Source organism: Lontra canadensis, unplaced genomic scaffold, assembly GCF_010015895.1.
Source record: "Lontra canadensis isolate GAN:19392208 unplaced genomic scaffold, GSC_riverotter_1.0 scaffold54, whole genome shotgun sequence".
NCBI lineage: Eukaryota > Metazoa > Chordata > Mammalia > Carnivora > Mustelidae > Lontra > Lontra canadensis.
The window spans coordinates 11,340,152-11,354,330 of record NW_022631048.1 but is presented as its reverse complement, the minus strand read 5'-3'; the positions used below and the strand labels follow the sequence as shown (position 1 = coordinate 11,354,330).

The window sequence follows — 14,179 nt, the reverse complement described above, 5'->3', positions numbered from 1 at the left end:
TTTTCTGGAAGAGAACCCCCCCCCGGGATGGCTTTGAACCTGCCGCCAGCTGCGTGATTTTCTCTCTCTGCAAGCAATTCTGTTGCTTGTGCGGGAGCCGTGCTGCGGACCTGCGGGAGCAGGTGGAGAGGGCCCCGCCGAGGAGGGCGGGGTGCTGGGGTGGGGACGGAGGTGATACAGGCTGGTGCCTGAGGAATCACCCCCCCCACCCCGCCCCACCCCAGGCACGGGTGTGGACAAGCGGGTTCTCGGCTGTCCTCAGGCCGGCTTCATCTGGAGCTCAAACACGCAATCCGGTTAGCTCCAAAATTGCCTTTCAGAAGAGAGTCCTGCATCTGGCGTGTCTCTGCTCTCCTGTGACTGTGGTGGTCCAGAAGGCTGCCGCATCGTTGCTGCTGTCGCTTTTCTCCGGGGTAAAAACAGCAAAGGCAGAGAAGTTGCTGTGCACACTTCTCATTTTCAAACACACTGAGCAGGCTCATTGCCGGTGGTCCCCAAATTGGTATCAAAAATTGTCTCTATCTAGGTATCAAAATATGGTATCAAAACTTGGTATCAAAAATATGTCTCTAGGCTGAGCGTGTTAGAGAGACTTGCCATGAGGAGAGAAGATAATGAACGTACTTATTTATTAAAATGCGAGGTGGATAATTTTTGAAAACCCGCATTCTGCTTTATTGAGGCCAAAGGTGACAAGTAAAATGATTTTTACGCAGCTCCCAGTGATGTCAGTGACCCCAAACATTTAACTAGGGAACAGGGTTTAATATGAAGGAGCATGTGCTATTATTAGATGGATGGATGGATGGATGGATGGAGGGGGGAGAGACAGACAGACAGGACAGACAGATCTTTGTGGGAACCGTGCTATGGCCACTCACGAGCTCTGTGGCCTTGGGAAGAGTCATGACCCCCTGCAGACCCCACCGTGTTCTGTGTGGAGTTTCAGTTCTCTTCAGTTCGGTAGTTCGTACAAACCTCACAGTGAGTGCTGACAGGTCCCGTTTAATTGCTCTCGGCCACATTGGTGCTACGAGAGCGGAGCTGCTGTGCAGAGGATATCACGTCTGAAGCTACGAATGCTTGTGTTTGCACCAGTCTATTGTGCTCAGTTGGAAATTTAGGTTCCCGGGTATAAAGGGCCGCGTGCGTGAGTTCCTGCTTCTCAGGAAACGGTCTGGTTTCTGTGCGTGGATCCAGCTGAGCGGACGGCGTCGTGGCTGCTGATGGTGCCGTTGAACAGACTCGCTGTACCCCATCCGTGAACTTAGGAAAGCACAGCTCGTCGAGTTGACGGAAGAGAGCAGACAAAATCTAACGGACAGCGACGTGTTTTGAGGAGGGGTCCTGAAGCTTGTTTGGCTTGTGAGCACCTTTGGGAGTCTGGGTGGAGCCCAGACTTCTGGCCACGTGTGTGGCCATGGCATTTTCCGAAGAAATCGGGAGATTCACAGATCCCTTGACTGACAGCCTGGGCCAGCCCGAGGTTGTATCTCCAGGCAAGAATCCTTTCATCAGATGGACTGAGGGGTCTGAAAACAGCTGATGGTGCCGCAGTGTCTCAGTGAAGAAGGGCCCTGGCATGGCTGGCTGGAGTCACAGAGCCACACCCCAGGGACCACGTGTTGTTCCCATTTACACGGCAGTTCTCCCCTCACTGGGCCCTGCCTCACACCTGACACTGCATGGGCATTGCTGTCCCCTGCGCCCAGGGAGGCAGGTACATCTGCTGACCCCTCCGTCCCCAAGGAGGGAGGTGCAGGGACCCTGAGGACAGTCTCAGGAAGGCAGCCCCCAGAGTGCCCTGCAACCTGAAGACGTTACAGGCATGAAAAGGGACTTGTAATTAAATGGGATTTGGAATCCAAAGAAATTAGGGTTTGGACTAAGGCGTAGAGTCTGAAAGAGACAATAAGGAAAAAAAGGCCCAGTGACAATTGTCTTTTTCTTCTTCTTAATATTCCTGCTCTCTCTAGCCAAGAAAACTTGATATTTTAGCTAGAAAGTGAGGAGAATTAGCATCAAAAAGAGGAAAGGAATGTCAGAAAGAAAAGAGAAGCTAGCTTCTATAAAACATTGAAACTTTCGGAATATATTAGGTGATTATTTGGTGCTTAAGGCTTGTGAACATGAGGCTGCAGGGTCCTGATCCCGGTCCTAGAAAATTCACTCGCTGGGGGAGGGGCCAGCTTTCAAAAGGAGGAAAACCACACAAATTCTGGAAGGACTGTGAACAGCATGCCACTAGCCAGTAAGTAAGTAAATATTACATTGCATTTTAATGAAAGTAGAGAGTGTTAGAAACCACTGTAGATATCACTAAAAGATAAATTATGCCCTAGGAGCACATTTTTTTTCTTTTTTAAAAATTTTATGTATTTGAGAAAGAGAGAGAGAGAGGGAGAGAGCATGAGCCGGGGGAGGGTCAAAGAAAGAAGCAGGTTCCCTGCTGAGCGTGGAGCCCGATGTGGGACTCGATCCCAGGACTCTGAGATGAGGACCTGAGCTGAAACCAAAAGTCAGATGCTGACTGGACTAAGCCACCCAAGTGCACCCCACCCCCTGCCCCTGCCCCATTTAGCTTGTTACTTAAAAAAAAAGGAAAAAAAAAAAAAGAAAGATAGGGATCATGGACCTGTCAATATGTTGATTTGAACCAAGTATTTGAAAGGTGATTAATGAATATATAGGAAAAAAAAAAAAAGACGGCTACACAGCTGGCAGAGAACCACGCACCTGATGCGGCAGGTGTGGCTGGTGGCAGGTGTGGTCAGTCTGTGGCCCTGATGCTGATGCCTCCTTTGCTTAAAGACGTGATACTCCGATCCACTGGTCCAGAATCTCAGTGACAGGACCTGGCGTGGGAGCTCTCCCTACTGAGTAACAAAACACCGACCGTGAACAGAGTGCAGCGGGGCTGGACGAGTCTTCTTTGGTGGGTCCGTCTTGTTCCAACGGGGGACGGGGCTTCCAAGTGGGACAGGGAGCTGCCCCGTTCCTGGACGGCCCTCCTGACTGTGAGTCAACATCCCGCTGTGCTTGGTGCCTGCCTCACCGCATCACACGCCTGGTCGGGTGTCCCTACCCCCAAACGCCTGAGCCCCCCATCGTGAGGTTTAAACAAGAGACTTGTTTGGACACTGTTTCCTGTACGGAAGCAAGGGACACCTGGTCTTCTGTGCTGGAGACCTAAGAGGACCGCGGTGTTTACCGTCAGCTACCTCAAGAGCTGTCCGATGGAAAGAAAAGTGACTGGTCACAGACTGCTCCAGAAGACGGAGTTTGGATCGGTGGTGTTAAGAGATTTTGGGGTCACTCTGAGAGGGCGTTTCATGGCAGGGATAGCTGCCCCAAGACCTGGTCGCAGACTGCTGGCGTTTACAGTTCTGTTCCAAGGACCACTTGGAATGCTTCAGCTGGTTGTCCCGGCAGGTGCGTGAGGGAGGACGCACTTGACTTCTGCCCCAGAAGGGACAGTAAGGGCGTGGGGTCCGATTTCTCTCTGCAGGGCTTTTCTTCAGGTGGGGCTGGACCCTTCAAAGCACGAAGGAGTCCTGACCTACTTCTTGGGTAATTAATTTATTTAAAGACAATTGGATTATTGGGTACAGTGGGTATTTAAGAATAATTGCTTCCAAGCCCCCCTCCACCTGTCCGCTCTAAAATAATTCCCATCGTGCCCACGTTACCAGACAGATTACTGTTGAGGCGAGTTTCCAAAACAGTGTACGATTTTATGTGTGATAGTTCTACGCACGGTGTTTTCTGAACTCTCAGGATGAATCCTTCGACCCAAGGACTCATTCTGATGCCACGGGTTCAGATAGAAGAAGGAACAACAGGAAGACAACAGCCCACCTTGAGGGCCAGGCCTGTCTCCCTCCGCTTGGAGTCCCGTACGTTGCGGAACCAGCGAACACAGAAGGGAACCCGGGCTTTCAGGAGGCGCTGAGGGCTTTCTGGTGCAGCTGCCAAGTCACGCTAGGAACGCAGTGGCACGTCTGCCTCCAGGCTGCACATGGGGACGTGGGACGAAGGCTGCGGTTTACAGTGACTGACTTGTCCCCTGATGTTTGGAGCCATGACTCTTGGACCCGCACCCTTGAATGGGGCTCTTGCTTCTGTGACAGACACCGTGGGAGGTGAGCCCGGGATGCAGCTCAGCTCCAGGGTATGGAGGAAGAGAGATGTGCCGGTGTGTTTCTTAGAACCCAGAGCCATTGGACATGGGTATGGACTGCCTTGAAGGTCAGGCCCTTTGCTCCCCAGCTTTGCAGCCACACGCAAATGAATCCCGTGGTCAGCTTCGCCTGCCATCAGTGGCAGAGCCTCCATCTGGGTCTCCTGACTTTGTGAACCCTTCCCCATCTGTATCATGGGACCACACACCTGCCTCCCAGGCTGCCGGAGAGGGAGGAAGATGCGGGCTCATCGTGGAGGCCCACAGCACGGTGCCCAACACGGAGAGGACATTGAGAAGGAAGCTTTCCAGTTTTACCTCTAAGCCTTCTTCTTTCTTTTTAAAAAAAATTTATTAATTTGAGAGAGAGACAGAGAGAGAGAGAGAGAAAGCATGGAGGAAGGGCAGAAGGACAGAAGGAATCTCAAGCAGACTCCCCGCTGAGAGCAGAGCCTGACCTAGGGCTCCATCCCATGACCCTGAGGTCATGACCTGAGCCTGAGTCAAGAGTTGGACGCTTAACCGACTGAGCCACCCAGGAGCCCTTCATGCCTTCTTTTTCTACAGAGTCTGCTGATTTCCCTTCTTGACAACTTTTGATTCTCCCTTCCACACCTAGGAGCTCTGTGCAAAGAAGCAAAGAAGCCAGAGCCAGGCTTGCCCCTTGGGGGAGGGGTGGTGGGGACGTCCACGACTTCCTCCAGCTCACGGAGCTCCAGGTGCAGGTGCCCATGTGGCCCGGTGGTTGACTCCCCCCAGGGCTGCTGTTGTGGTCCCCAGGGCTCCGTGGAGCTCCCCAAATGTGCTCTGTGTTCAGGAAACACCGTGGGATTTGTTGTAAAAGTGGGATTCTGTTCCCTGTGGGAGGGAAGAGGACCCAGCCAGTGAGACTCATCTGTGCTTCCGTCCTGGTCCCACGACACGTGACAGGAAACAAATGTGACTCTTCCCTTTACTCCGTAGATACGCAACTCTCCCGTGGATGTATCTGATGTCCCGGATCTTCCCCAGTTCGGACGTGGCTTTCATCTCCTACGTGTCCCTGAACTTCATCTTCGGGCTCTGCACCATGCTGATGACCACCACGCCCCGGCTGCTGGCCATCGTCTCCAAGGCTCAGGTCTGTGCGCTCCAGCCACGCCTCTCAGGGCAGCGGGGAATGCTGCCTCGTGCCCCTTCTGCTGCTCCTCCGGCTGGAGGTAAAGGGAAATGGGCCGCTGTCCGCGGTCTCTAGCCCCCAGATAGAGAAGCCGCCCCTGAGGCACGCAAACACTGGCACCGTTGTGAGAGCTGAGCTCAGACCTCCCTGTTTGTTAATGGGCTCCTGATCCTCGGTCGGAAGGATGGATGGGTGTCCAGGTGTCACAGGAGTAAGGGTCCGATCCCTCTGCCTGGGATCCCGTGCTGCGGGGTGGGATTGGTGCTGGGGCCGAGCACGCTCTCCGACCCCTGGAGCATACGGAGTTCTGCTACGTTCAGAGTGTTGTAGCAGAGGGCTGCCCCGAGCAGGGGCTCCATCTCCCCCGGGGAGGGTGAGGGAACCCCTCTCCAGGAACCCTGTCTCGAACAGGTGTTCACACTGGCGAGTCACTTTGGGGAGGCGACCCCTAGCAGGCATCTTGGTCAAGCTGGATCCAGCTGTGTCCCCACCATGCTCCTCCCGCCTCCTTCCTCCCCCTGAAGCCCACCTGGGTCTTGTCTGTTTTAACCCCTCCTCAGCCTCCCCTGCGCTACCTCTGGGGACAGATGTTGGAGTTTTGCGTTGCCCTCTGTCCTCTGTTTTCTGTCCTTTTCATCCCTGCTCTCTGCTCTCAGCTCAGACCACTGTCCCTTCTGACTCCCTGCTGTCCGCCTGGACCCCAGTCCCTCTGTCGTCCCGGTGTTTGATTGACTCACGGGTGAGAAGGTGGCCTGAGAAAGGGCCAGCCCTCCCAGTTCCGGAGGCTGTGCTCCTGGCCCGTCACAGGTGAGTCGGGGATGGATGGATGCCTGCTCATGGGGCAGGCTCTCCTGCTCTGCCCTGGGCTTGTGCAGACCGTCCACTCTCCAGCGTGGCTCATACTGTTTTGGGGGGTCGTGTCCCACACTGGCATGGAGACACTAAGTACAGAAACATTCATTATGCATTCAGGGAAGGAAGCAATGTGTTTTGGTGATTTTTGCAGACCTAGTGTTGTCACGAGTCTGTATTAATGTTTCTGGCTGATACAGTTACGGGGCGTTAGCTTGAGGAGGACACAGAGGTAGCCGAGACAGCGCACGTGTTCCCTCCCAGCCCACGGATCCCCAAGAGGGCGTGGGTCACGCAGGGTGTCCCTGTGACCTAAGCTGAGAAGGGGGGCAGACTCAGGGCGGATGGACACTCCCTCCAGTGGGAAAGATGAAGCTCGAGGAGACAGGATCACAGGACAAAAGCAAAAGGAGGGATCACCGGGACCCAGAGAGGAGACCAGCCCGGAGGCCCCGTGCCCGTGACAGTCCAGCTCTGACGTCAGCGTCCAGTCACAAAATGGGTCAGGCTCAGTTGTTCACATATAAAAGAGACACTTTATCATTTGCTAAGGTCTCTCTTTTCCTTTGCCCTTTATTTTGGGGTTGTTTGCTGCAGAAACCCAGCGTCACATTGGGTAATTTCAGATCTTTACGCGTAAGCTGTGGAGCGATAAATATATTCTTATGGAATCAGTCAAGGGTGACTAGGTTCTCAGATCAGCTCTGTGAGCCGGGAGACCAGGATTAACCGTTGTTCGTCCAAACTGTGCTGTTGATCAGGGCAATTTAATTTTTAATTTTTACCAAATCACAATTTTTTAAGCTAACGTCTATAGAAAATGCATTTTGGGTTCTAACCCGCCATGTGGAACACCTTCGTTTCCCAGCGGTGAGGATCTCCCGGTTGGCGGGGGTGGGGTGGGGGGGTGGGTGGGTGGAGGGATGTCCGGAGGGCAGTAGCTCATAGTTCCAGTAATTTCTTTTTTTGAATACTTCATCAGTTCGCAGTTATCCTAGATTGGACATTTATGGATTGTTATTCCCTGAATTTGTGCAGTCACGTCCTGTCGTATGTTACCTTTGTGTTCAGGTGTCGTGGATGGCTGTGTTCTCTTTGCTGTGGGGACAGCTGTGGTTCCCTTAAGGCAGATTTAAAGTCCTCGTCATGATTATGTCTGTTCCTTAGGTCCCAGCTCCAGGGTCGGAAGCTGTCCTGCTCTACTGTTGCTACATTATAACCAGGGAGACAAGCTGCTGTCACGTGGCACATTGTTTGACTCAGGGATGGACACAGTTTTGTAAAAACTGGGATTGATAAGCCCCTCTAAGACTGGTCGCAATCCTTAAAGATGGTAGACAGTCAGGAGAAGAGCCAAGGGAAGAATCAGAGGAAGTCTATGTGTTTTCTCTGTGTCTGTACGCCAAAGACAACCGGCCATAATGGAACAATTCATACCCCTTTGTTGAATCTTTGTCGCTCCCAAATCACGTTATTTAAGACTGTATTTACATAAGTCAAGCTGTCCCTTTGCATCCTAAGGGAAAACTGGAAGTTGTCTAGGATGAAATATGTAATTGATGATTTTGTAAGTTTTTCCTTAGTATTTGTGATACGGCCCATCCCGTGTCGTGTTTTATAATGTATTCCTCATGATGCCTTTGCTCCCTTATAAATTCATCCCCAGATGAATTTGTGAGTTTGAACAGAGAGAGAATGGCTGTAAAACAGCAAGCCTCATTATTTTTTTAAAGATTTTATTTATTTGACAGAGAGAGAGTGAGAGAGAGAGAGCACCAGCAGGGGGAAAGGTAGAGGAAGAGGGACAAGCAGGCTCCCCGCCGAGCAGGGAGCCCGATGCGGGGCTCCATCCCAGGACCCTGGGATCATGACCTGAGCCGAAGGCAGACACTTAACTGACTGAGCCCCCGGGCACCCTGAGCCTAATTCTCGATGATTATTTCTATAGCCTTGCCAAGCAGCTGCGGTTCCACGCTTAGCTACACCCTGTCTAAAAGTCAGCTCAAAGGACCCCTTTGCCATGAATTTTCTCCACAGGCCATGTTCCTGGGTGGAGGGATTTTATTCCTTGGGCCAGAAAGATTGGGGTTGTGTCCTGGTCCTACCACGAAGTGACCTGAACACATTCATCAGCTGCTTGAGGCTGTTTCTTGCGTGGTCGCTGGGTTCACCTCTCAACACTCCGCTCGTTTATTGAGGGAGTAAAATGCAGTGACGTCCCATCAAGGTGCAAACACATGATACTTTCCAGAAAGTTCTGGCAGACGATGATTAACACGGGAACAATTCTCATCTCCTTATAAAATAAAGCAAACGTTCCTAAAACACCAGATGGTTAAAAAAAAATAAATTCTTTGGTAGATGTTGAGTTTTTACATACATTTTTATATACATATATACATTAAATTAAAAATGATATTGCCCAAACATATGCAGGCGGTCCTGTATATGTTTATTTTCTGTGCATGCTCTCTCTTTCCATCTGCTCCCTTATTCTTCCTTGTCCTTGTCATAACACTTGATTGTAACGTGTTTCACAGAGACAGCTACATACATTCAAATGCGCTAGTTTCGTACTAGGCGCCTTCCATGGTATTTACATGCTCTCAGGGACAGCTCCCAGTACTGTCCGCTTGTTCGAACACTCCTTGGCCCGTGACCCAGGATGTTCCCCGTATGTCTTACCTGGGCTGTTGGAACACCTGCCACAGGCTGGGGGGCCTGACAAGCCGATGCTGTGCCTCAGCCTGAGGCTGGGCATCGGAGATCTCAAGGTGCCTGTAGAATCAACTCCTCGGTAGGACCTGCTTCCTGGCTTGGAGGTGACTTCCAAGTCATCTCCAAGCAGCAGAGAGGGCAAGCTCTCGTGTCTCTAATTCTTCCCAGGAGGGCACTGATCGCATCGTGAGGGCTCTGTTTTCCTGACCCCAATCATCTCCCTAAGGTCCCACCTCCGAATGCCATCGCATTGGGGGTCAGGGCTGCACCTGTGAATTTGGGAGCCATAAACATTCAGTCCATAACATTTCACTACGCACTACCCCCCAATGCGTGTCCTTCTTGCAGGAAAATACATGCAGTCCACCCCAACAGCCCCTAAAGTCTTGCCTTATCCTAGCTTCAACTTGAAAGTCTTTACCAAGGTCTCACCTGAATCAGGCGCGGGAGAGGCTTTGGGTAGGATGCGTCATGAGACAGAATTCCCCTCCACGTGTGAGCCTGGGAAGTGTATTAGTTATGTGTTTCCAAAGCACAGCACAGCTGTGGGACAGGCTCGGGATAGGCATGCCCGGCCAATAGCGGAACTCGGAAAGAAGAAGCAGATGAGGGCTCCCAAGCACGTCCACCACCCGGAAGGCAAAACCACCAGACCTGAGTCTTGACACCGATGCTCTTAGGTTTGATGGCCGTCTGTGCCTGTCACTGAGTGGCTGGGACAGGGGGGACCTGGATCCAGGACCAGCAAGGGGAGAGAGATTTCAGGTTGATTTATTTCCCCTTTCTCTCACTGTACAGAATTTACAGAACATCTACGACGTCCTCAAGTGGGTCTTCACCATTTTCCCTCAGTTCTGCCTGGGGCAGGGACTCATAGAACTCTGTTACAATCAGATCAAGTATGACCTGACCCACAACTTCGGCATCGATTCCTACGTGAGCCCCTTTGAGATGAACTTCCTGGGCTGGATCTTTGTCCAGCTGGCCTCGCAAGGCACGGTGCTTCTCCTCCTGAGGATTGTGCTGCACTGGGACCTTCTGCAGCGGCCACGGTATGTCCTGCGGGGCTCGGCCTGGGAGGGCACCAGCTGCTCCACAAAGAGCGAGAGAAAGCTCCATCCCAGCGAGCACAAGACAACAAATGTGTCCGATCTGTGCGATACGCCCTGCTGATGAGTGATGATTTTGATTCTATGTTGCTTTTTCTTCTCTTTCCTTTCTTGTTTTCTTTTTTCATTGACGTGAGTCACCCACTCTGGGAAGGAGAATATCAAAAAAGATGAAGTGCCAACCTGTGATATAATTGTTCGAATTATTAATTTTCCCCTGTGGTTAAATTCCCTCTTAACTTTGATTGTAACGTCTAGGGCAAGTTTAGCTGATACCATAACAAAGTTAATTAATTAATTATTTTATTTTTTGAAGATTTTAGTTATTTATCTGAGAGAGAGAGAGAGCATGAGCAGAATGAGGTGCAGGGAGAGAAGCAGCCTCCCCCGCTAAGCAGGGAGCCCGACGTGGGACTTGATCCCAAGACTCGGGGATCATGACCTGAGCTGAAGGCCTATGCTTAACAGACAGAGCCACCCAGGCACCCCTCACATAATTTATTTTTATGGCTAAATGACTTAAACTTGTAACATCAGGAATGGACAGAAGGTCAGCACTGATAAGAACTTGCCCTTTGCCAGATCTTGCCTGTTGTCATTAATGCTGCGTTCTTTTTGTTCAGTGATGAACTTCAAGTAGCACAGGGAGATATATATATATATATATATATATATAATTAGTTAATACTAACATTTATATATATCCTACATATAAATATGTAATTGCATATAACATATATATATTATTTATGTTTATATTAATTTGTATATATTTGTAGATCCATAATGTGGCCCATCTACACACATGCACACGCACACACACACACACACACACACACACATCTCTGTTATTCTAAGTGAGATTTAAGGCGACTTTGTGCAGGTGTCTCGAGCATTGTCAGGTAACACAGGACACAGGACAGACACACAGGGAGGAAATGTGTTTAGCTGTGTCCCCTCACAGTGTGTGTGTCTTCCTGTGACCCACCAGGCCCCCATCCGTTGCCTTGGTTCATCTCTGAGACGGACCCTTCATGGAGAAATTACTAATTAGGACCGTGTCATTGGAGAAGCTGTTAAGGACTGTGGACTCATTGTGACTATTTTGTGGCGATGTCTTTATAGAATTGTTCCCGTCTGTCATTTCACGACATGCTTCCTGCACAATTCCTTTCAATCTGCTAGAGCTGTGAGCTGCCTTGACTATCCATCCCAAAGCTCTCTTGAATTGGCCCCGATCCCTCCGGAGTCTGCAGATTTCCAGTGTCTGAGTGAATGTGGAAGAGAATTCTGAGTGCCTTTCAAGCATAATTGGTTCTGTGATCGCCCCTCATGAGTTTAATCTGTTTTAAAACCTAGACCGTAGAATCCCCTTGGGTGGATTTCAGGGTGCCCCGTTCTCGCCAGGACCATCAGAGGACTTCTTTTTCAAAGAGCAAACTCCCTTTCTTACTTGGCAGAGCCTGCATTCCATGGTATTTTAGAATAATGCCTTTGCTCTCCACAGGGAGTCATCAATATTTATTGTTATTTGTCAGTAAGGAGCCTTGCATGGAGGTGGAGGTGATCTGATTGGGACACTTGCCTGCCACCTCCTTACCGGGGATTATACAGCGACCATCTCACTAAGTTAATTTGTTTTTTAAGTCCTCATCTGGGGGTCTCTGGGGGGCTCCATAGGTGAACCGTCTGCCTTCGGCTCAGGTCATGGTCTCGGGGTGCTGGGATCAAGTCCTGCGTTGGGCTCCCTGCTCAGTAGGGAGCCTGCTTCTCCTTCTCCCTCGGTTACTCCCCCTGTTTGTGCTCTTTCTCTCTCTCAAATAAACAGAAAATCTTAAAAAAGAAAAAAAATAAAGTCCACGTCTGACCAGGTCACTAACATTGCCTAAACAAGAAACCCCAAGGTTCTTAGCCAGGCCCCCTTGAGTCGGGCATGTGATGCCCTGTGAAGCTCTCCATGTCCTCCCCCTGGACGCCCCTCGACATTTGCTTCTGGTGATCTGCTCAGTCGGGGCCTCTGGCGGGACTGATCTCCTGCCCTTCAGCACCCACCTCGTGCTGCTCCCCACCTCCCAGGGCCCCCCATGCCTTTTCAGCCTTCCTGTCGTGGCCTTTCTCTCTCTGCTCCAGTGTGGTTTTCTAGTGTTTATGTGTCACTGTGTTGTGCCTGACTGTCCGCTCCATCGCATGTGGACTACTATGCACTGGTATTGAATCGTGCGCGGATGGGAAGACGCCGCCCCCAGCACCTGGGAGAGTTAGTGCCTGTCGCCCCCATTCCTTCACCATCCCCCCCGACCCGGGCCAGCAGTGTCCACGAGCAGGTGCAGCCACCTCCTCCTGGCTGTCTGCTGGGCTTGCTGAAGTCCTGAACTTCGTCCGCTGCTGGCCTTTGGTTGTCTGCTGAGAACCCACGTCTCCATGAGAACCTGAGCCCTGGCTGAACACCAGGCAGCCCAGCGTTTGGGACCGTTTTGCCCTCTTCTTTCCAGTCTGGAGCTGACCTGGCCTTGTGCGCCCGAGGTGCTGGCTGGGTGCGAGCAGACAGGTGGCCCGGGGAGCATTTCTCTGCTGCCGTTGGGCATTTGGACTCTCTGGTGCCCGGGCATCTCCTTCCTCTGTCATGGAGACGCTGGTTTTGTGCTAGTCAGCTGGAAGGGGGTGCGGTGGTGCATTTCGGAGCCCTGTGTGTTGGGCTGTGAGGTGGCCAATGAGAAGTGACCTTGGGCCACTGTCCCGCACCCACCGTAAACAGATACACTTTCCTGCCTCTTCCTTACCCGGAACCCTGAGATCAGAAACTCTGGGGATGAGCCTGAGGGGGGACCCGTAAAGCTTCGCAGGTGCTCCCAGTGAGGACAGGGTCAGAACTGCTGATGGGGGGACCTGGGCATGGGTCTCAGAGACAGGGAGGAAGAAGGGCTCTCCCCTCTTTGAATCAGAAAAGGCCACCGGAAGGCCAGGCCAGCAGAAGGGTCCAGGGACATGCCTGCAGCCAGAAAAGGGGTGAGAAACCACCACGCTGAAAAGCGTGAATTTGGATGACTTTTCACAAACTGAAGGGAGAGCAAACACTGTCACTGCCTTCGTGACCTGTTCCATTAGCCACTCTGGACATAACCACTGTTCTTGTTTTGTTTTGTTTTGTTTTTGTTTTTTTTTAAACACATTAAAAACCATTATGTTTTATTCACTAAATTACATTAAGTTCAGGGGCGCCTGGATGGCTCAGTCAGTTAAGCGGCCAACTCTTGGTTTCGGCTCAGGTTGTGATCTCAGGGTTGTGGGATCGAGCCCCATGTTGGGCTCTGTGCTCAGTGTGACATCTGCTTGAGACTCTCTCCCTCTCCTGCTGCCCCTCCCCCCATATAAATCAATCAATCAATCTTTCTATAAAATATATTAAGTCCACATTTAGCCTAGGTTATACAATTCCAATCCACCGTATAATCCTTGTTCCCAATACAGAATATAAATATTACAGAGCATTCCTGTGCTGATATAATGATCTTGGAGTACTGACTTCTGTAATTTCCCACAGATCTCGTTTTTATCTCCAGTGATGTGTTTCTCATGCTTTTGAATGTTGTGTGAATGGTGTCATGTAATACATACTTCCAAGTAGCTAGCTGTATTCTCTTGTCTCTAGGTTGTGTGTTCAGTAGATTCTGTATTTGTTCAATGATGATTTTAGGCACAGAAAAAGCAACACAGGGAAAGGACCTAGGACTCTGGGGGCCTACAGTGGGTATTTTATTTTAAACGCCCTTTTATCTCAAAATAGTTTAAGACTCATAAGAAATTGCAGAATTCATACAGAGTCCCTGTGCTGCCTTCCCTCAGCTTCTCCCAATGATACCATGATAATTTGGTTGTATATTACACGACAATATCACCTGGGCAAAACCAGGAAGTTGATTTTGGTACAGCCTCAATTCGGTGGTCTCTACCCATTTAATGATTAAATTGTTGGTATGTTACAGTTTAAGGGGGAAATTGAAATTGCTTTAAGGTCAAAATATGCTAGGTTGAAAATCATAGGGAAGATTAAAAAGGGAGCTGCTCAGATTTAGAGCAAATACATTTGAATTGAAAATTAAATTGGTATTCACCAAACACTTATTAAGTCTCTCATGCATGGTGTTGTGCAAAGTACTTGCT

The 14,179-nt window shown here is 50.5% G+C and overlaps 1 protein-coding gene across 1 annotated transcript in view; it reads left to right on the top strand.

Annotated features, from left to right (window-relative positions):
• ABCA13 (ATP binding cassette subfamily A member 13) overlaps positions 1–14,179 on the top strand; it is a 298,434-nt gene that overhangs the window by 220,493 nt on the left and 63,762 nt on the right. Inside the window, exons 50-51 of the mRNA XM_032874934.1 lie at positions 5,144–5,300; positions 9,708–9,961. Coding sequence (XP_032730825.1) covers positions 5,144–5,300; positions 9,708–9,961 — 411 coding nt within the window. The remainder of the gene's footprint in view (positions 1–5,143; positions 5,301–9,707; positions 9,962–14,179) is intronic.